Raw genomic sequence first — 23,454 nt, forward strand, 5'->3', positions numbered from 1 at the left:
AAGCAGATGGGCACTTCTCCTGTGTGCCCTGACTGGGAATTGAACCGGGAACTTCCACATGCCTAGCTGATGCTCTACCACTGAGCAAACCGCCCAGGGCAAAAAACTAAAATGATTTTAATGTGGAAAAGCACATTTTAAAAAGTCTGTTCCATGAGCTATCATATTAGTAGGAACTACCTGGACAAAAAATAAAAAGGGTTGTGATTTGGAAAATGGTAGATAACACCAAGTTTGGAAATTAGAGGGATCCCCTGCCCCCTCACCACTCTACTCTTGAGGCTGTGGAAGGTGGAAGCTTAGGAATTCGGTTAAACACTGTGTTTGCGTCTCCGTTTCTCAGGCTCTGGCATCCTGCTGTTCATCTTCCATGCAAACTTTTTGGGTAAAGATGTTATTGCCCGCCTCTGTGGACCATGTAGTGTACAAGCTGTCATTTTAAATGATAAATTTCAACTTCCTGTTTTTCTGGTAAGATTTTATGTAGTTCCTTACTGAAAAGTACATTTTTCAAAAGATGACTTTTAAATTGCTATGTTTTAATAAAATGTTAATTATAATTCTGTAAACCTGTTGGAAATGAATCGATAACCCGTAATTGGAAATTTTTCAAAAATCTTGTTAAATGTTTGATATCTGAGTCTTAAATTATGTTTATTATAATGTCTTAAAAATAACATTGAGAATGTAAATTTTTCTGGTACAAGAAACATACCAGGCCCTGGCCGGTTGGCTCAGTGGTGGAGCGTAGGCCTGGTGTGCAGAAGTCCCGGGTTCGATTCCCGGCCAGGGCACACAGGAGAGGCACCCATCTGCTTCTCCACCCCTCCCCCTCTCCTTCCTCTCTGTCTCTCTCTTCCCCTCCTGCAGCCGAGGCTCCATTGGAGCAAAGATGGCCCGGGCGCTGAGGATGGCTCCATGGCTTCTGCCTCAGGTGCTAGAGTGGCTCTGGTTGCAACAGAGCGATGCCCCAGATGGGCAGAGCATCGCCCCCTGGTGGGCGTGCCGAGTGGATCCTGGTCAGGCGCATGTGGGAGTCTGTCTGACTGCCTCCCCATTTCCAGCTTCAGAAAATACAAAAAACAAACAAAAAACCCCAAATAAAAAAAGAAACATACCAATTTTATTTTTATGCCTTTTCCCACCATTATAATTATAAACGTTCACCTAAAGAAAATTTTAAAAAGGAGGAAAAGTATACCTGCTATTGCTTCAAATACCCAAATACAACTGATATAGGACATTGGTTGTATTGATGCTTAATTTTAATGCTTATTTTAGGTATTATTATTCTATAAAAATCATTATTCTATAATTTTGATTTTTATTACATTTTAAAATAAAAATATAATAATATATGTAGTGGCTGTGTGTGTGTGTGTGTGTGTGTATTTTTTTTTTGTTGTTTGTTTGTTTTTGGTTTTTTTGTATTTTACCGAAGTGAGAGGCTGGAGGCGTGGGGGGAGGGGGGGACAGACTCCCACATACACCCAACCGGGATCCACCTGGCACGCCCACCAGAGGGTGGTGCTCTGCCCATCTGGTGTGTTACTCTGTCTTGGCTGGAGCCATTTTAGTCCCTGAGGCAAAGGCCATGAAGCCATCCTCAGTGCCTGGGACAACTTTTTTCCATCGGAGCCTTGGCTGCAAGAGGGAAAGAGAGAGAGAGAGAGAGAGAGAAAGGAGAGGGGGAAGGGTGGAAAAGCAGATGGGTGCTTCTCCTGTGTGCCCTGGCCGGGAATCAAACCTGGCACTTCCACACACCGGGCCAATGCTCTCCCGCTGAGTCAACATGCCAGGGCCTATATTCTTTAATAGAAAAAAATGCTCTTCAAGAGCTTTCATGCATGGTTCTTTGGCTGCATTTAGAACTTTTCTTAGGCTGCATTAAGCAAAATTAAGTAGTTATGAAAAACTTTTAATATTCATGCTGTCTGTGACTGAATACATTCTAACCCTAAAGACTTATCTGTATATTGTTTTGAGTTTTGTCATTTGTATCTTTTCAATACAAGTTTAAAAAAAAATCATAGCTTACTGCCTCATGAATTCAAATACAAAATTTATAGTCTTCAATATTTCTGGCCTCTTCAGATATGGTTCTTTATACTCTTAGACATGGCCTACCTATTTCTAGATGCAGATATTGCGAAAAATACTGACTTTTTTGGTTTCTTTCTCTAGGATAGTCATTTTGTTTACTCATTCAGCCCTGTTGCAGGCCTCAATAAACTCTTCATAAGGTTGACGGAAGCACCCTCTGCTAAAGTAAGAACCCTTTCCTCAGTGTTTCTACTTGAATTTTTTTTGTAGGTGACTACATCATGTTGTGTATCTACCAGTGTGAGTTGTGTTCTGTGCTAGTCACTAACCTCTCTTCATATAAAATGAAGCTGGTGGTACAAGTATGAAATATAATAACTAAAATTCAAATTATAAACATTTGGGTTTTTTATTAAAATAGTGATTATCTAACCACCTAAACTGATAACCAGTTTGAGAATATCACAAATTAAGAGGAACAAATATTGGGCGTGTTTCTCCCCTCTCCTATGAAAGGGGAACTATCTCTGTGCTGATCCATTTGCATGTTTTTCTCCCTATAGGTGAAGTTGCTCATAGGTGCATATAGAGTACAGCTACAATGACCAGACAAAGAATTGGAATGGACTGGCTTTTAGACTCATTTCTAAATACTCTGTAACAGCAGTTTGGAATTCTGGTACAACTAACAGATTTAAAGTGTCACCTGTAAACCTCATGTAGTTTATAAGGCCTGTCACCTGTAACAGTCTAAGATGGGAAATGGTGTTCTAATATAGTATAAAATACAGAAATGTAAGTATTTTTGCCAGTGTTCTGAAGTTGGTGTTGTGTCCAAACTGCTTATTTCGGTTTTCCACAATGTGGGACATATGAGGATTACTTAAGAAAACTTGTGCCCTGGCCAGTGACTGAGCTGTAGAGTGTCAGCAAAGTGTGTGGAAATCCCAGGTTTGATTCTCAGTCAGGGCACACAGTAGAAGCACCCATCTGCTTTACCCTTTCCCCCTTCTCTCTCTCTCTCTCCCTCCCTCCTTTCCTGCAGCCATAGCTCAAACAAACAGCTTTGAGCAAGTTGGCCCCAGGCGCTGAGGATGACTCCATGGCCTTACCTAAGGTGCTGGGTTGCCAAGCAATGGAGCAGTGGCCCCAGATGGGCAGAGCATCACCCTGTAGGATGCTTGCTGCGTGGATCCAGGTTGGGACACAAATGGGAGTCTGGCTCTTGGCCTCCCCTCCTCTCAGTTAAAAAAAAAAATTGAATTTCTGTGTTACCCAAGCAGTAAATAAAGTGAATTTACTGCCTTTGAAGTTTGAGGGAAGATGTCTCATCTATCTCTAATATACAATTGCCACACATCCCACGTTGGAGATTGTTAACCTTGACCAGGGCACTGTGAGGCCAAGAGGGAAATTCATGTGAGTACTGAACACTGGTGAGGCCAGCTGCCATTTGTGGGACTGCTGTTCCTGCAGATTTTACATGGGTTCAGCTTTTGCAGTCTAGGTTTTGTAAATGTATAAATTTTGATCCTGATTAGTTTTTAATTGAGTTATAATTTTGATGAAAAATTTTCAGATCACATATTAGACTCTATACATTGTGTTTAAAATTCAGAGAGCAATTTTTACCTTACGTACGAAAATGTCTTTTCCTAAAGTTTTCTCAATAAAGCACAACATTGGTCTTTCTGTTTTCTTTGTATCTCTAAACATGATGGATACCAATAGTGTAGTTTTTTAGGTAAATAATGGCTAGAGTTGAATTTCTTTAGCTATAGAGTTGTGTACTAGTATTTATCTAATTTCATAGCTTTCCAGAAAAAGGCTAGGAAATTTGAGTTAGTAACAAGGAACATTGCAGGAGACGGAATATCTTGGTTCAGTACACATAAGAGAAATGGGTTTTGGCCCTGGCCGGTTGGCTCAGCGGTAGAGCATCGGTGTGTGGAAGTCTGGGTTTGATTCCAGGCCAAGGCACACAGGAGAAACACCCATCTGTTTCTCCACCCCTCCCCCTCTCCTTCCTCTCTGTCTCTCTTTTCCCCTCCCGCAGCCAAGGCTCCATTGGAGCAAAGTTGGCCTAGGCGCTGAGATTAGCTTCATGGCCTCCGCCTCAGGCACTAGAATGGCTCCACTTGCAATAGAGCAACACCCCCAGTGGGCTTGTGGGGTAGATCCCGGTCTGGACACATGTGGGATCTATGTCTCTCTTCCTCTCACTTCAGAAAAATACAAAGAGAAATGGGTTTCGTAACAACGTTACAAGAACATGTTAAATGAGTATATTCTCTCAGGAAGCATGGCTATCCCAGGTAGAAAGCAACTAGCAAACTGAACAGTGTTCCTTCAGGAGTTTAGGAATAAGAGAGCTGTGAAAAGTCAGAGGGGGCAAAGGGTGAGTTATTTCGACTGCCCCAGGGTCAAAGAACATGAAAGTTAGAGATTACTACCTTGTCCATGCCAGCTTCTACCCACCTTGTGCCAGATGTGCTAGTAAATTCTATGAACAGTGTGTCTGCTAGGAATATATATAGAGTCACTAAGTTAATAGCTGCTTTGTGTGGAACTATAGCTTCTTGATGGCAGGCAGAGGCAAATTAAGGTCACTTGAGGCCTTGGGGGTAGAAGAAAATATTGGGCCCCTTAAAAAAAAGGAAGAATAAAAATGCATGTTAACCATATTTTTAAATAAGTAAAACTATTATGTACTATTAATGTTAAAATTGCACATATAAAGCCAAACTTGGTGTTATTAGAAAAAAGTGTAAAGTTGGGGTTTTGCAGGGTTCTTCAGAAGTCGGGGCCCAGGGCATGCACCTGCCATTAAATCCACCTCTGAGAGCAGGCAAGAAGCACTTACCTGAGTGGGTGGGATATGCTGAAAGTTGTTTTCTTGTATGTAAAAAATGTGGACAGTGATTTCCCTGGAAAACAAAGTGATACTAAGCAGCACCTTACCAAAAGGGGTATACAATGTTTATCACACAGAACACATACCTGAGCTTGTCATCTTGGCAATGGGCAAGCTTATGACTAAGCAGGTCATCACAAATGGGATGCATTACTCTTTGGCTAGACTCCCTGAAAAGCAGTAAGTACACAGCTTCTTGTTTCAATTTTATCTTAGGCATTACTCCCTTCCATGATATTATATAATGACCTAAGGCCTCCTACCCAGATTATTCAGTTAATTTAACTTCCCAACTACACTATTCAGATCTGCTCTGCTCTGAGTATGGCTACTGACATCACATCACACATTCTTTTACCTGCAATACCAAGTACCTAAGAAAAGTGCCTATTAACACACAGTAAATGATGAGCAACAATTAGATGCAGGTTTGGTTTATGAAACTTCAATTTCATACAGTATCTTTTTAAGTCATTCCTATCTGAATTCTTAGATTTGTAGAATATATTCAATGCAGTATCAAGAGGTTGCCATTTGAAACTCAGGTATTTCTTTTAAAATTCTACTCAGCATTACATTGTAAACTTTAAAAGTCACAGGAGAACTTAGTAGTGCGGGCAAAATCTTATCAGTGAAAGGGCCTCATAAAGCTTTTACCACAAAAGTCTACTCTGAGTAAAAACTGGGAGAAACAGAAAAGTGGAAGGAGGCTGGTTAGCAAAGAGCAGGGAAGGAGGATGGGGGGGGGGGGGGCTTACAGATGTTTGCATGGAAAACAACACAACCACTAATACAAGAATAAACTGTGTTTAACATACTTGCAAAAGCAAACCTACTTTTGTCTACTGTGTATACGCCAGAAGAGCCAGAAGTGACTTAGGAAATGAGAACTTGCTCGGTTCAGAGGACAGATGATAGAAATCCACCCTGCTTCCTCCACCCGTGCTGACCTGTAGAGAAGACTACTTTCCAGCCCAGTTCAGGATCTCTCGGCCTGGATTCTCCCTCCCTGTACACAGGAGCCCTACTAAATAATTTGGAAACTGTAATGACAATGAGAATTCACAATTAATTAAAACAAAACTGGGAGATAGTCAATCACCAAGCTCCCAGAGGACCCCAGTTGGATTCCAAACCTTCCATCTGGCATCACTTTACCTTGTAAGAATACAATTTCCACTGCTCTACAACCTACTATCTTTACCCTACTCATTCACTCCTTAGTTACTTTCCTTGGGCCAAGATATATACTTTAGTAAAAATATGCTTATTCTCATAACTAGGATAAGTGTATTGTGTGGTTCTTTATCTTGGGGACTGACCCAAACTTTTGCAGGCTATATGGGGTGGTAAAAATCCCTCTAATTGCTCCCATTTACAGGAGCTGGGGGAAGGTTGGTCAGTTATTCTGTATTTGTGAGCTGCTACCATAGTATTTTCCAATATTAACCAACAAGACTACCCAAGTAGGAGGTACACATCTTAAAAATAAAACAATGAATGAAAATGTAAAATTTGCAATATTCCAGATATCATTTTAAACATGATAATTTATGAGGCCTGATTTCTTAAAAGTCTGTTATTGCTCATACATCTGTACATTGCTTACATGGAGTAATAAACTTACAAATGAAGTATTCGTTTTCTGGCATTTCCACCTGTGTCGTTACAAGCATTTTGTTATATAGAAAATAATTTGCTGAGTTAAGAATTAATGAGCAGCAGACCCCAAAATATTCAAGAACAGAATTAGTGTATTTGAACCATATGATGTAATTCATTCCTTGTAGCATCTTGTGAGCGTATAGAGATGAAGTACTCGAAGAGGTAAATATGTTCTACAGGGAAGAGCACTGGTTCCCACACGAGAGCTACCGCCCTGGCCTGCTGCCTCACCTTCATACAAAGGAGAATTCTCAGGCCAAAAGTCACATGTTGGCCCTTCTAAAGTCCTGCTAGGGACTGCTGCACCTCCAAGAGTGAGAACCACTGTTTCAAAGGAGGCCTCAAGGATGAAGTCAATGTCTCGGCCTATGTACACTAGATTATTTTCTTCACCCATAGGTCAGTGGTTCTCTAGCAGAAACCAGATTTACGTGCAGGGCTTTAAAAAAATCCCACTCCAAGAGTTTGTTTAGCAGATCAAAGGTGGACCTGAAAACGTGCATTTTTAAGAAGTTCCCAGGTGATAATGACCCTAGAGACTAGCCCAACCATCAGTTTCTAGAGCTGGGAAACAGTACGCAAAAACAGCTGTCACGTTTTGGGGCTGCTTGAGATATACTTTAAAAAGGTGAAACTTGTCAAAGGTAAGATATGCATATGTCAGTGGCCCTCAGTGTGCACACTACTGTCCTAGGTCTTGTTGAAATGGAGTCTTGACTCCTTGGTCAGCTGTGTGTTGAGATTCTGCACTTCGGAGAAGCTCCAGTAATACTTACACACCTGGTCCTAAGAATCCACCATCACAAAATGAGGCATATATGTAATGCTTTCTGGATCTATCAGTGTAGCATCATATGAATTCTGTCAAAAAGATCACAGAACATAGCCTGACCAGGCAGTGGCGCAGTGGATAGAGCGTTGGACTGGGATGCAGAGGACCCAGATTCGAGACCCTGAGGTCGCTAGCTTGAGCGCAGGCTCATCTGGTTTGAGCAAAAAAAAGCCCACCAGTTTGAACCCAAGTCGCTGACTTCAGCAAGCGGTTACTGGGTCTGCTGAAGGCCCGCGGTCAAGGCACATATGAGAAAGCAATCAATGAACAACTAAGGTGTCGCAACACGCAAGGAAAAACTAATGATTGATGCTTCTCATCTCTCTGTTCCTGTCTGTCCCTGTCGATCCCTCTCTCTGACTCATTCTCTGTCTCTGTAAAAAAATAAATAAAAATAAAAAGATCACAGAACATAAATGTTACCATAAAATTGTGTCTAACTTAAAATACTAGAAAACTTGTTACCCTATACAAAGGCTGGGAAGCAGCAAGGAAAAAATGGACCTACTATTCCCCTTGCAATGATCACTTTATGATATACTATTTTAAGATTACAGTCTCTACAAAGGACCATAAGACTAAAAATTGAATCTTTGGATCACTGAACACCAAGAGGGAATTTTTTTTCTTTAGTAAACAAGACATTAATTTAATATGCTATTTCTAGTCTCAGTCCAGTTTTACCTAAAAACAAATCAAGATACATTACTACCAGTAAGGAAAGGCAAGGGCAATTTGGAGCTAAAAATAACCACCAGCCTTGCTCAGAGAAAAGGGAATGTTCACTAAGTCAACAGCACTAGGAAAAAATGACTAAAATAATGAAAGGAAGAGAAGCCATTACAATAGACACCGACCTGAAAGGAAACAGTACTCCATGTCCTCATCTCATCTCTCAACTTGACTCATTTTCGAAGTCAGATTTTAGCTTCATCCATGTGTTCTTTCATCCTCCTAGGATACCATAAAATCAGATTTAGCCTTTTATAAACCAGTTTCAGTAATCAATTAAAAGACAAGAATGTTAACTCATTTCTTAAAGGTCTTAACAGTAATCAGTTTTCATTAAGATGCTAATATTTAAAGTCTTTACCACATTTGATTATTTCTGTTCAGTAAAACTTCATTTCTTCCAAGAACATCAATGAACTTAAAATTCAGCTAGCTTTTATGTTTTGACATTTAAACACTTAAATCCTAAACACTAAATCTTCAAGTCTGCTACTGGTGTTAAAATATTGACTCTTATTCTGCTAAATCCTTATTTATTTCCTTAGTTAGCTCCTCTTGAAAGCTTAGAACCTTATATCCCAAAATCCTGTACAGAATCCTGATTCCTACTGTATCTACAAAATTTTATCCCAGTTATACTGTGGCAGAGCACTGCTGTGTAGCCTATTAATATTTTTTTTTCCTTTTTTTTTTTTTTTTTTCTGAAGCTGGAAACAGGGAGAGACAGTCAGACAGACTCCCGCATGCGCCCGACCGGGATCCACCCGGCACGCCCACCAGGGGCGACGCTCTGCCCACCAGGGGGCGATGCTCTGCCCATCCTGGGCGTCACCATATTGCGACCAGAGCCACTCTAGCGCCTGGGGCAGAGGCCAAGGAGCCATCCCCAGCGCCCGGGCCATCTTTGCTCCAATGGAGCCTTGGCTGCGGGAGGGGAAGAGAGAGACAGAGAGGAAAGCGCGGCGGAGGGGTGGAGAAGCAAATGGGCGCTTCTCCCGTGTGCCCTGGCCGGGAATCGAACCCGGGTCCTCCTCACGCTAGGCCGGCCTATTAATATCTTGAACAGTGATCTAAGAGTGTGCATCCAAGATTTTTCACTGGGGCATAGCTTTGTTATCCTTACAAAATGTGTCTTATAACGTACCTGAAATATTAATATAGTAGTAAAAAATTATCATTTTGAAATACACAGGTATGCCTGACCAGGTGGCAGCACAGTGGATAGAGCATCACCTGTGATGCTGAGGACGCAGGTTCGAAGCCCTGAGGTCACCTCTTTGAGCATAGGATCATCAACATACTCCCACAGTCGCTGGCTTGAAACCCAAGGTTGTTGGCTTGAGCAAGGGGTCACTGGCTTGGCTGGAGCCCCTGGTCAAGGCACATATGAGAAACAATGAACAACTAACGTGCTGCAACTATAAGTTAATGCTTCTCATCTCTCTCTTCCTGTTTCTGTCTTTCACTAAAAAAAAAACACCAAAAAGCATAGAGCCTGACCAGGAGGTGGTGCAGCGGATAGAGCGTCAGACTAGGGCACGGAGGACCCAGGTTCGAAACCCTGAGGTCGCCAGCTTGAGTATGGGTCACTGGCTTGAGCCCAAGGTCACTGGCTTGAGCAAGGGATCATTCACTCTGCTGTAGCCCCCCAACAAAGGCACATATGGGGGAGCAATTAATGAACAACTAAGGAGCCACAACAAAGAATTGATGATCTCTTTCCCTTCCTGTCTGTCTGTCCCTATCTGTTCCTCTTTCTGTCTCTGTCACAAACACATACACAAAAACGAACCACAGGGATTTGTGTTCATTTTCCATTTTCTTTTAACTGTTGGGGTACATGACCCAAAAATACTGGAATACCTAGATTAGTATTGTTCTCAAAGCCCATTTGGGTCTCAAATACACCTGATGATTAGACAAAGTATAACTTTCCCTGCAAAATACATGCAAAAATAAGTATATAAAATTGTTTGTAATTTAAGGGGATTCATAGATTAATATACCTTGATGATCCAAAAGGACCCATGGACCCAGTTATAAAACCTTAAATGTTTTTACAAATAAGGCACGTATTAACAAAAAATCATTTACATATTTCCACCTGCAGCTAGCATTCTGTTGCAATAGATACTGTTAGGCATCTGTTCCTAAAGTCATTAGTATTTTTAAGTTGGTTTTATAAATTTATTACTTCTATATATATTGGCTTTGGTCAAATTAAGGCTGACAAGAATAAATGGAACCATCAACCAAACTGAACTGGATTACTTAACTCTTAATGACCCCAGGACTACTAAAGTTTTAATTGTCTTAACTTTTCACAAAAGTGAATATGCATTTTATACAGCATTAAATATACTGAATCCTAAGGAGGTAATCTCTAGAATTTAGCCAGATTCTAGTTGCCAATATATAAACTTTGAAAGGGGGGATTATCTAAATACTTGAACTTAATCTTCAAAGCCAACTAATCACACGTTCTGTCACCAGGTTTACTGTACACTGCAGCAATAACTGACAGGAATGAAAGATCATGGGCATTCCTGAACACGTACACCATTCAGTGACACTGCCAGTTGGGATTTTTTCTTTTTTTTTTTTTATTCATTTTAGAAAGAAGAGAGAGAGAGAGAAGGGGGGAGGAGCAGGAAGCATCGACTCCCATATGTGCCTTGACCAGGCAAGCCCAGGGTTTCGAACTGGCAACCTCAGCATTTCCAGGTCGACACTTTATCCACTGCGCCACCACAGGTCAGGCCAGTTGGGATTTTAATATCTGAGAAAGTTCATAAACAAAGATACAAGTACTTCAATATTTCTAATCCTAAGAAATAGCTGTTCTACATCTAAGTAAAAGTCACATATAAAAAAAAAAATCAACCAATAACTGCATTAAAATATCTCATTTAATTGAAATCTTAGAACTGTAACAATACTATATGACACTACTTTGGACAAAAGTCTGTTTTTAAATAATTTTAGAATAAAACCGGGTCAGTAAGAACCATGTGCAAGTTAATGTTGGATTGTACTCTCCCATGCCAAAACACTTGACTTGTTAGGAATGAAAAGGGGCACCTCTAACTACACCCTAAAATTTTCCATATAGTCAGAAATATAAACAGCCACATATATTACTTTGCTGAGACCTTTTCATAAAGAATTAAACAATAGCCCTGGCCGGTTGGCTCAGCGGTAGAGCGTCGGCCTAGCGTGCGGAGGACCCAGGTTCGATTCCCGGCCAGGGCACACAGGAGTAGCGCCCATTTGCTTCTCCACCCCTCCGTTGCGCTTTCCTCTCTGTCTCTCTTTTCCCCTCCCGCAGCCAAGGCTCCATTGGAGCAAAGATGGCCCGGGAGCTGGGGATGGCTCTGTGGCCTCTGCCTCAGGCGCTAGAGTGGCTCTGGTCGCAACATGGCGACGCCCAGGATGGGCAGAGCATCGCCCCCTGGTGGGCGTGCCGGGTGGATTCCGGTCGGGCGCATGCGGGAGTCTGTCTGACTGTCTCTCCCTGTTTCCAGCTTCAGAAAAAGGAAAAAAAAAAAAAAAGAATTAAACAATAAAAATACAAAGGCTGATCCTTAATATTAACAATGCATCTAGTATTTTCCCATCTTTATGTTAAAGAAGGTAACCTTTTCTACTGAAAACAAGAGTCTACTATCATTCATATATTACATATAGTTCATATTATGTAATATAAATTATGTAAACAATAGGAACACATTTTAAGAAAGGAATGTTTGAAATATAGGTAACACATATTGTACTTGAACAAACATAGAGGGTGAACAGTGCTCTACAAAGTTGTTTAAATTACAACATATGAATTGTAAAAGCCCACAAAGCAGGACTTTAATAAGGGCTCATTGCCTGACCTGTGATGATGCAGTGGATAAAGAGTTGACCTGGAATGCTGAGGTTGCCAATTCAAAACCCTGGGCTTGTCTGGTCAGGGCACATATGGGAGTTGATGTTTCCTGCTCCTCCCCCCTTCTCTCTCTCTCCTCTCTAAAATGAATAAATAAAAATCTAAAAAAAAAAAAAATAAGGGCTCATGTTGAAAAACACCTTGCACCCGACCAGGTGGTAGAGCAGTGGACAGAGCGTCGGCTCGGGCGGCATAGGACCCAGGTTCAAATCCCCAAGGTTGCTGGCTCAAGCACAGGCTCACCAGTTTAAGTGTGGGGTTGCTGGCTTGAAGCCCAAGGACACCGGCTTGGCTAGAGCTCCCTGATAAAGGATTGTATGAGAAAGCAATCAATGAACTAAGGTGCTGCAACAAAGAATTGATGCTTCTCCTCTCTCCCTTCCTGTCTGTCTCTGTCTGCCTGTCAGTCTCTCTGAACACCTTGCAGGAAGTCTACCAAAAAGGCAGGCTTAATTTGAAGCAGACACCCATTGTAGAGAGCCATGAAGGAAGCACACTGTTATCTGTGTGCTCAGCCCTGGGCTGGGGCTCCACATTATCAAACATGACCATCAGAGAGATCTACAGAACAGTCTTTACACCTGAATTTGATCCTTTGCCTTCATAACAAAGACACATATTAAAGCAATGACAAATAAACAAAATGCTATCATTACAGTCAATTTACAACAGGCAAAATATGCAGGATAATCGCTACTGAAGGAATCTTCTTCCAACGTTAACTATAGATTCTCTTTAGGCAGCAAAAAATATCAGGATACAGAATATGGAAATAGTGAGTGATTAAGAGAATAATATCATTAAGATTAAGGATTCCCAAGAAGAAAGCAAATCTATAAAACACTCGATAGCACACTAAGTTTACCCTGCTTTTGGATGTAGTACAATTTCAACTGGTGAACAAATGATGTAACAATATAATTTTAATGAATATTTAATTGAAAATTTAAAAAAATTTTCTACATATTTTTCATCAATCATTGAAAATTTGCAACTAACCAGGCGGTGGCAAAGCAAATAGAGCGTCAACCTGGGATGCTGAGGATCAAGGTTTGAAATCCCGAGGTCACTGGTTTGAGCACAGGCTCACCAGTTTCAGCAAGGCACTGGCTTGAGCGTGGGATCACAGACATGACCCCAAATCGCTGGCTTGAGCCCAAGGTCGTCGGCTTGAGCAAGGGGTCGCTGGCTCAGCTGAAGCCCCCTGGTCAAGTCACGTATGAGAAGCAGTCAATGAACAACCAAAGTGCTCCAAGTATGAGTTATATAATGAATAACTTCCATCTTTTAGCTCAGATTCTGCAAAAAGCAAGTCTATAATATAATTCTGGATTCCCAACATCATCTAGATTTTCAGAATTCTAATAAAGCTACACTACTTCTTTTTACATCATAGGTTATAGATAGTTAGTATTTTACATCAGATAGCAATGAAACAACACAACCTAACTATAAATAGCAATTAAGGTATGGTGAGCAGGAAAAGGCAAACGTACTTCACACAAAAAAAGGTTATCTGAATAGCCAAAAAGCATATGAAAAGCTACTCACGTGAGAAGTTACTAGAGAAATGTCCACTAAAACCACAATGTCATACCTCTACACACTCACTATTAGGGCTAAAACGGGCATGACTGACAGACAATACTGAGAATAGACAAGAATGCAGAGCAGCAGTAACCACACACTGCTCCTGGGAGTATAAAGCAGGACATTTTGGAAAATTATTTGACAGTTTCTAAGAAATACACATATACCCTATAATTCATAATTCCACCCCCAGATTTTTTCCAAGAAAAATGAAATGTGTAAATGACTTGTGCAAAAGTATTCAAAGCAGCTTTACTCATAACTCCAAAGTGGAAGCTACCCCGAGGGTGTTTCAATAAGACTGGACAGAGGAAACACAGCATGTTCACTTCAGCGTTACACGAGGTAGCAACTACAGAGAAACGGCTGCTGCCTGACCAGGCGGTGGCGCAGTGGATGGAGCATCGGACTGGGATGCGAAGGACCCAGGGTCAAGACCCCGAGGTCGCCAGCTTGAGCGTGGGCTCATCTGGATTGAGCAAAAAGCTCACCGGCTTGGACCCAAGGTCGCTGGCTTGAGCAAGGGGTCACTCGTGTAGCACCACAGTCAAGGCACACATGGGGGAGCAGTTGATGAACAGCTAAGGTGTCGCAACGAAAAACTAATGATTGATGCTTCTCATCTCTCTCTCCATTCCTGTCTGTCTGTCCCTCTCTCTGACTCTCTGTCTCTGTAAAAAAAAACGGCTGCTGACGTAGGCAACCACACAAATGAGTCTCAGACATGTGGAGTGAAAGAAACTAGAGGCAAAAGAGAAATTCACACACAGGCAACACTGACCATAGTGGTCAGACTAAGTAGTGGTTACCTCTGATGGAGGGTGCACTGACTGGAAAGGGCCTCATAAGATCTGAAATGTATGAAAACTGACACTTTCCAATCAAACAGAACTCACAAATTTTGAGTGACAGGCAAGTCCAAATTTATAAAAGTCAGGATTTTACTTTTTAAATTAATAACTCAGAAAAAAGTTATAATTCATATAGCAACTCTAAGTTAAGAAAAAGGTGCATAAAATAAGGTCCAGTTCAAGTAAGTAGGTAAGAATCATTGTTTATAAATATTAACATTTAAATATAGACAACCCTGGGGAAAAAAAGATTGTAACTTTTTTTCTAGTCACAATACATATTGAATTTTTTTCAGATTTACTGATGGCAACTAGATTTTTCAGGAAAATAATTTACTGATACACATACATACACACAATAATCTTTTTTTACCAAAGGTCCTAAGTAACATTTACTGTGGTTATCAAATAAATGTCAAGTTCAAGAAAGACTCAATTGAAATCTAATAAACCATACAAATTGAAGACCTTATCAAATATATTCAATTAATTTTTAAGATAAGTTGGTATTAACTCAGCTTCAAGGGTTCAGACCTATATGTGCTATATTTGCAAGGCAATTGTGATGTAAACAAAGGCTTAGGAGTGAAATACTAAACATTTTCAAACTTAATTTTGTCCGCAAATTCTTATAGAGCCATTTCAATTTAAAAATTTTTAAAAAGAAATTGTTCTCTGTGATGACCTAAGATTTCTCAGGCCCCCAAAAGATAAAAAACAAACAACAAATAAAAAACCAAAAAAAACCGCTGATCACTGCAAAATCAGGGTTAAGCTTTAAAAACAAGTTGAACTAAATTACTTTTCTAGTTCAAGATAACAGATGATTAAAAACTTACCTGTACAGCCTTCACTATTTTCTTTAAAAGTTCAATGTCAAGTGAATTACTGCCACTTCAGAGAATCCCTGGCAGTTATTTAATGCATAACCATGTTCATATATAATGAAGCAGCACAGTTAATAATGATAGTCAACAAAACCAGTTAATAACAGCATCTACTGTTACTCTGAATATCCCATGTAAATCAATTTACTATGTAAAAAATTTCTTGTGGAATCCATGAAACAGATTTATGCAGTAAATATACAAGTGTTGTATGCGGGAGAAATTACTCAGACATCACGCAAGTACTATCTGCACTGTTCCATGTTGACCACCTATTTAAATCTTTTGAAAAATACAGTGGCGGCCCTGGCTGGTTGGGCGCGAGAAGAGGGGAGTGCAAAAGTCTTAACCCTTTATGTATAAAGCACAGATAAAAGATATACCGAGAGTACAGAAACAGCTATCCGTGGTGTTCAAATGTCATTAGAGGGTTGGATAAATTAGAAAAAAGGGCTCAGAAACAATTTGCCTTGTCCACTCAATTTCAGACACATTTTCCTCTTCCATGCATTATATACTAATCTCTACAGTGAACTGGGTTCAACTCAACACCAACTTTGCAAGTCTCTTCCTTTTGAACAGTCATATATCAGCTCATGTCTCCTCAGAGGAGCCTCCCTAACTATACTAGCTAAAATGGACCTACCAGTTTCCCCAATCCACAATCACAGACATTCCTGGTATGTAGGCCAGTCCCTAGAACTGTCATAGTATGTGCTCAATAAATATTTGTTAGTAAGCCAAGTAACTACAATATATGATGAAGGACATTTATTCATCACTCAGAGATAACACAATTACAATGAATAATAATGTACAAGGAAAAGATTTGGTTTTTTTTTTTTTTTAAGAAAAGCTTAGTTTTATTCTTTTTTTTTTTTTTTTTTTTTAAGAGAGGAGAGAGAGAGAGAGAGAGACAGAGAGGGAGAGAGAGGAGAGAGAGAAGGGGGAAGGAGCTGGAAGCATCAACTCCCATATGTGCCTTGACCAGGCAAGCCCAGGGTTTCAAACCGATGACCTCAGTATTTCCAGGTCAACGCTTTATCCACTGCGCCACCACAGGTCAGGCGAAAAGATTTGTTTTTGAAGTATCAACTGCAGTAATTCAAGATCTTAGACATAAATGAATTTAGTATTATGTTACTATCCTAAGACAATTTTTAAAATTAAAAACCATTTCATTTTGCTACAAAGACTGAAAATTTATGTAATGATTCACTAAATAACAAACCACAATTCTTTGGGAATAAATAAGTTTAATATTTTACTAATTCTAGGGAAAGCTAATCTAAAATATAGCCTAGAGCAGTGGTTCTCAAAGTGTGCGCCAGGCCGCACTGGTGCGCCCTATGAGATTTCCAGGTGCGCCCTATGGTATTCTAGAGAAATATGTGCCTGTTGGGGACCAAAAAACCAACAGGGTGTTTGGAGTTTAGATTTTGGGGGGACAGAGGTGTGGGTAATTGGCTATAAGCTGACAGTCTGCCCAACCCCTCATCTCACTTGCCTGATTAGGTTGCAAAAGGCTGTTAAGCTGTGGTGCTGGATTGTTTACACTACCTCCCAGGTTCCCCGTAAAGACTGGAGGCAAGTTTCTTCTATCTTTTTGTTTGGTGTAAAGTTAAGATGACTTGTATGGTGGGGGTTTTCTGCACTTGGTAAAATTCTTGGGTTACCTTGGAAACATAATCAGAGACCACTGATTTGCAAATGGTCTCATTTTGCCTTATAAATAAAGCAAGATGTGGTTTTTGGGCTTGCTTTGTTTTTGCCAGCAGCAATTACACAGCCCTCCTGACCCTGTATTTTCTTAATTCTGCACCGTTCCCACTTGGGACCTTGAATTACTAGCTGTTCTGGTTTACGGCATGTGCCCAGGTATTATAAAAATATAGTTAGCCTATTATACCATTTCATTATGGAAATACTGCTCTTTTTGTTAACACATCATTATTATATTATTAACACATCAATATATTATGTGTTACACCCAAATAAAATGGATAGATTTCTCAAAAAGTGTGATATTAAAGAATCCGATTCAGGAAGTGAGCAAAAGTTAAGCGTAAATAAAATAGGACTTGAAGGCTGATGGGCAGAATTTAATTTATAGCATTTTCCATCACTTAACACTGAACAATACGATTGGATTAGAAACCCATTCATGAAAGCTTCAAGTGATTTTGGTTTAACATTAACAGAAGAAGAACTGGCAGCTATATCCACACTGATTGTGGATTGATGATTAAACATAAGGAATTGTCTCTTGAAGCCTTTTGGATTTCTATAAAAGAAGCTTTGAACATTTTACTACAATTTTGAACATCCTATTTATGTGAATTAGGATTCTCTACCCTCAACACAATTAAGAGTAAAAAGAGGAATTCTTCAATGTGCTGATGAGGAAATGAGTTTGCCTTTCAAATATATGTCCAAACATTGAAGAAATCACTAGAACACATCAGGCTCATGCTTCTCATAAACACAAGAATGAAAAAAATTAACACATTCATGCCAGGACATGCTGAATTCACTAAATCTTTCTTCTTTTTTTTTTGCATTTTTCTGAAGCTGGAAACAGGGAGAGACAGACAGACTCCCGCATGCGGCCCACCAGGGGGCGACACTCTGCACACCAGGGGGCGATGCTCTGCCCATCCTGGGCATTGCCATGTTGCGACCAGAGCCACTCTAGCGCCTGGGGCAGAGGCCACAGAGCCATCCCCAGCACCCGGGCCATCTTTGCTCCAATGGAGCCTTGGCTGCGGAAGGGGAAGAGAGAGACAGAGAGGAAGGAGGGGGGGTGAAGGAAATGGGCACTTCTCCTGTGTGCCCTGGCCAGGAATCGAACCCGGGTCCTCCGCACGCTAGGCCGATGCTCTACCGCTGAGCCAACCAGCCAGGGCCCTAAATCTTTCTAAGAATGTATCTATAGATATAAAAAGATAACTTTTTTGGGTTTTTGTTTTTTTTTTATTTTTCTGAAGCTGGAAACAGGGAGAGACAGACAGACTCCCGCATGCGGCCCACCAGGGGGCGACACTCTGCACACCAGGGGGCGATGCTCTGCCCATCCTGGGCATTGCCATGTTGCGACCAGAGCCACTCTAGCGCCTGGGGCAGAGGCCACAGAGCCATCCCCAGCACCCGGGCCATCTTTGCTCCAATGGAGCCTTGGCTGCGGAAGGGGAAGAGAGAGACAGAGAGGAAGGAGGGGGGGTGAAGGAAATGGGCACTTCTCCTGTGTGCCCTGGCCAGGAATCGAACCCGGGTCCTCCGCACGCTAGGCCGATGCTCTACCGCTGAGCCAACCAGCCAGGGCCCTAAATCTTTCTAAGAATGTATCTATAGATATAAAAAGATAACTTTTTTGGGTTTTTGTTTTTTTTTTTATTTTTCTGAAGCTGGAAACAGGGAGAGACAGACAGACTCCCGCATGAGCCCGACTGGAATCCACCCGGCACGCCCACCAGGGGCGACGCTCTGCCCACCAGGGGGCGATGCTCTGCCCCTCCAGGGCGTCGCTCTGTTGGGACCAGAGCCACTCTAGCGCCTGGGGCAGAGGCCAAGGAGCCATCCCCAGCGCCCAGGCCGTCTTTGCTCCAATGGAGCCTTGGCTGCGGAAGGGGAAGAGAGAGACAGAGAGGAAGGAGGGGGGGTGAAGGAAATGGGCGCTTCTCCTATGTGCCCTGGCCGGGACTCGAACCCGGGTCCCCCCGCACGCCAGGCCGACGCTCTACCGCTGAGCCAACCGGCCAGGGCCGGTTTGTTTTTTTTATTTTTTAACCCCTCTTTTTTATGAATTCTAAAAAGCGTAACTCAAAAAATGTAACATAAAAATGTTCTTTAATGTCAGAATAAATTTAATTTTGTCATTTATTTCATTTAATTACCATAAAAGCACGCTTGGACTTTATATATATATATATATATATACATATATATATATATATATATATATATTTTTTTTTTTTTCCCCCTGTATTTTTCTGAAGCCGGAAACGGGGAGAGACAGTCGGACAGACTCCCATATGCGCCCGACCGGGATCCACCCGGCACGCCCACCAGGGGGCGACGCTCTGCCCACCAGGGGGCGTCGCTCTGTTGTGACCAGAGCCACTCTAGCGCCTGGGGCAGAGGCCGAGGAGCAATCCCCAGCGCCCGGGCCATCTTTGCTCCAGTGGAGCCTCGGCTGCAAGAGGGGAAGAGAGAGACAGAGAGGAAGGAGAGGGGGAGGGGTGGAGAAGCAGATGGGTGCTTCTCCTATGTGCCCTGGCCGGGAATCGAACCCGGGACTTCTGCACGCCAGGCCGACACTCTACCACTGAGCCAACCGGCCAGGGCATATTTTTTAATACTTAATTATTATAACTTGTACATCAAAAATGTGTATCTAGTGCTCCGACAATTATTTGTAGGATTTTAAATGTGCCCCAACTTCAAGAATTTTCAGAACCACTGGCCTACAGTCTCCATCCTGTCTTCATTTATAAACGAAGTATAGTAAAACTCGTTCATCCATGATTTCGCTTTCCTGCAGTTAACTGTGGGCCAGAATATTAAATGGAAATTTCTGGACATCAAGAAATCACCAGTTTTAAATTGTGAACTGTCCTACATAGTGTGATGAAATCGCATGCCATCCTGTTCTGTTCCTTCTAGTACATGACTCATTCTTATCAAGCGTGTTTATCTGCCGAATATGCTCCTGCCTGTTGGTAGCTAAGTTATCACTTTGCCTCTTGAGGTACTGCAGTGCTGGTGTTCAAGCAACCCTTATTTTAATTAACAATGACCCCAAAACACAAAATCAATAATGCTGCCAATTCAGATATACCAAAGTGAAACCATTAAAGTGTTTCCTTTAAATTAGGGGTAGTCAACATTTTTATACCTACCACCCACTTTTGTATCTCTGTTAGTAGTAAAATTTTCTAACCGCCCACCGGTTCCACAGTAATGGTGATTTATAAAGTAGGGAAGTAACTTTATAAAATTTATAAAGCATAGTTACAGCAAGTTAAAGCATATAATAATAATTACTTACCAAGTATTTTATGTCGCATTTTCGCTAAGTTTGGCAGAATAAATCTTTATAGTTAAATCTATCTTTTTATTTATACTTTGGTTGCTCTGCTACCGCCCACCATGAAAGCTGGAATGCCCACTAGTGGGCGGTAGGGACCAGGTTGACTACCACTGCTTTAAATGAAAAGGTGAGTTTAGTACACTGATTTTGAGACCACATTCACGTATCTGTGATTACAGTTAATCTCTTATTGTGTCTAACTTATAAATTAAACTTGATCATAGGTGTGTATGTCTAGGAAAAAACAGCATATATAGTGTTCTGCAGTACCCACAGTTTCAAGCACCCACTGGGGGCTATTTGGTCACAGCAATGTTCACTTCCCACTGCTAAAGAGATGCAGGGCTTTTTCTTTTTCTTTTTTTAAATTATTTTTATTTATTTATTCATTTTAGAGAAGAGAGACAGAGTGAGAGAGAGAAGGGGGGAGGAGCAGGAAGCACCAACTCCCACATGTGCCTTGACTGGGCAAGCCCAGGGTTTTGAACCTGTGACCTCAGTGTTCCAGGTCGAGGCTTGATCCAGTACGCCACCACAGATCAGGCTCTTTTTCTTTTTTTTTGAGAGGGAGAGACACACACACAAGGGCAGACAGAGCCAGACAGGAAGGATATGAAAAGCATCAACTCATAGGTGTGGTACCTTAGTTGTTCATTGTTTTCTCATATGTGCCTTGAACTGGGGGCTCCAGCTGAGCCAGACATCTTGCTCAAGCCAGCAACCTTTGGGCTCAAGCCAGCAACCATGGGTTCATGTATTGATCCTTTGCTCAAGCCAGTTACCCCATGGTCAACCCATGCTGGTGAACCCATGCTCAAGCCAATGACCTTGAAGTTTTCGAACCAGGGTCCTGAGCATTCCAGGCCAACACTCTATCCACTGTGCCACTACCTGGTCAGACAGAGATGTAGACTTTTTAAAATGGGATTGTTTTTAAGTGAGGCAGGGAGAGACAGAGAGAAACATCAAGCCATTCCTGTTATGTATCCTGACAAGGGATCGAATTGGCAACCTCTACGCTTCCAGACAATGCTCCAACTGAGCAATATGGCCAAGGTTTTATTTTTTACTTATTGATTTTTTTGGAGAGACAGAGAAAAGGGAGAGGTAAGAAGCATTCATTTGTTGTTCCACTCAGTCGTCTATTCACTGGTTGCTTCCCTTGTATATCCTGACCAGGGATCGAACCTGAAATCTTGTCATTTAGGGATGACACTAATAAATGACTGAGCACTGGTCAGGGCCAGAAGATTTCTGAATGAGTCTAATGCCATACTTATAAAAAAAATTAAACTAAGCTATTATTAATCTCAGTGTAATACCTTATAAGGCAAATTGTTAGCATCCATCATGCCACTTACAAATTTTAAACATCTGTTTTTAGCCTCCTAAATTAAAAGGTAGATATAATAGGTCTTGTTTACAAAATAAATTCAAGATCTACTTATCTACCAACAAGAAAAAAGAAAGAAAAGAGTGGTTTTTTTTTTACAGAAATAGAGTCAGATAAATAGGGACAGACAGATAGGAACGGAGAGAGATGAGAAGCATCAATCATTAGTTTTTCGTTGAGACACTTTAGTTGCTCATTGATTGCTTTCTCATTTATGCTTTGACCATGGGGCTACAGCAAGCAGACCAAGTAACCCCTTGCTCAAGCCAGCGACCTTGGGTCCAAGCTGGTGAGCTTTGCTCAATCCAGATGAGCCCGCGCTCAAACTGGTGACCTCGGGGTCTCGAACCTGGGTCCTCTGCATCCCAGTCCAATGCTCTATGCATTGCACCACCACCTGGTCGGGCAAAAAAAAATGTTTAAACATATAACTTTCTGAGATATGTTTATTTACCAAAATAGGCATCTGCTTAGTATAATCTAGTATTTAAAGGACAAGACTTAGGTCTTTAATTTCTAAAATTCTCACAGGCAATTTTAAACTTCAAAGCTCTCCCATGTCCAATTATATAATTTCTATTCCTAACTTTTACTATTACTTCCAACAATCCGTTTTTGTCAACATCTAATTTTATTTTATTGACTTTATGCATTTGTTTTGGAGAATGCAAGGAACAAGGTTCTCATTGTCCAGAGTTAGGATGGGTAGCATCTTTTCCCAGGCGACAGGAGGGAAATTGTGAGGCGGACTCCTGCATGCACCCTGACAGGGATTCACCTGGCAACCCTGCCTGGGGCCAATGCTCGAAACAATCGAGCTGTTTTTAATACCTGAGGCCAATGCACTGTGAACAACTGATCTATCCTCAGTGCCCAGAGCCATGCTCTAACCAACTGAACCAATGGCTATGGGATAGCAAGAGAAGCAGATGCTTCTCCTGTGTGCCCTGACTGGGAATCGAACCCGAGACCTCCATATACCGGGCTGATGCTCTATCCACTGAGCCACCAGCCAGGGATGGGCAGCATCTTAAAACTTCCAAAATATACACATGCAGTGGCCAAGCAATTCAACTAGTAGAAACTTTATCCTATATTCGTATATATGCTCCATAATACATGTCTTAAGACATACTACAGAGCATATAAAAGGGGAGTAGAAACATTAATTAACAATGGCCAAAAAGATCTGATACACACCTAATAGTGTCCAACCAACAGGTGAGAAAAGAATGAGGACAATCTACCAAATAAAATAGAGAAAAGAAGCCAATGGTAAATAACCGTTTCCAATATACTTGCATATGTATTAAGAATATATGTAAATATGCCTGAGCCAGAAATTTCCAGAAGTATACACGAGAAATCAGTCCAATAGTTGCCTTAGATAGAGCAACTGGGTGACTGGTGTACTAATTTGCATTTCCATGTTTGTGTACCAGATACAATTACTCAAAAAATTTTTTAAAATACACTTAGTCTATGCATCAACAGCATTTGAAGGCTAGTTAATGTACAATGATA

The 23,454-nt window shown here is 41.2% G+C and overlaps 1 protein-coding gene and 1 non-coding gene across 3 annotated transcripts in view; both read left to right on the top strand.

The window, feature by feature from the left end:
* MPHOSPH8 (M-phase phosphoprotein 8) overlaps positions 1-3,723 on the top strand; it is a 54,460-nt gene extending 50,737 nt beyond the window's left edge. For both annotated transcript variants that reach the window (XM_066369135.1, XM_066369136.1), the window contains 3 exons: positions 344-471; positions 2,185-2,268; positions 2,607-3,723. In XM_066369135.1, coding sequence (XP_066225232.1) covers positions 344-471; positions 2,185-2,268; positions 2,607-2,648 — 254 coding nt within the window. In that variant the 3' untranslated portion in view covers positions 2,649-3,723. The remainder of the gene's footprint in view (positions 1-343; positions 472-2,184; positions 2,269-2,606) is intronic.
* Positions 3,724-21,911: 18,188 nt separating this feature from the next.
* LOC136396121 (small Cajal body-specific RNA 15) lies at positions 21,912-21,997 on the top strand. Its single transcript, XR_010749539.1, has one exon. It is a non-coding gene; the product is annotated as a small Cajal body-specific RNA 15 (non-coding RNA).
* Positions 21,998-23,454: the final 1,457 nt, after the last annotated feature.

Source organism: Saccopteryx leptura, chromosome 2 (assembly GCF_036850995.1).
Source record: "Saccopteryx leptura isolate mSacLep1 chromosome 2, mSacLep1_pri_phased_curated, whole genome shotgun sequence".
Taxonomy (NCBI): domain Eukaryota; kingdom Metazoa; phylum Chordata; class Mammalia; order Chiroptera; family Emballonuridae; genus Saccopteryx; species Saccopteryx leptura.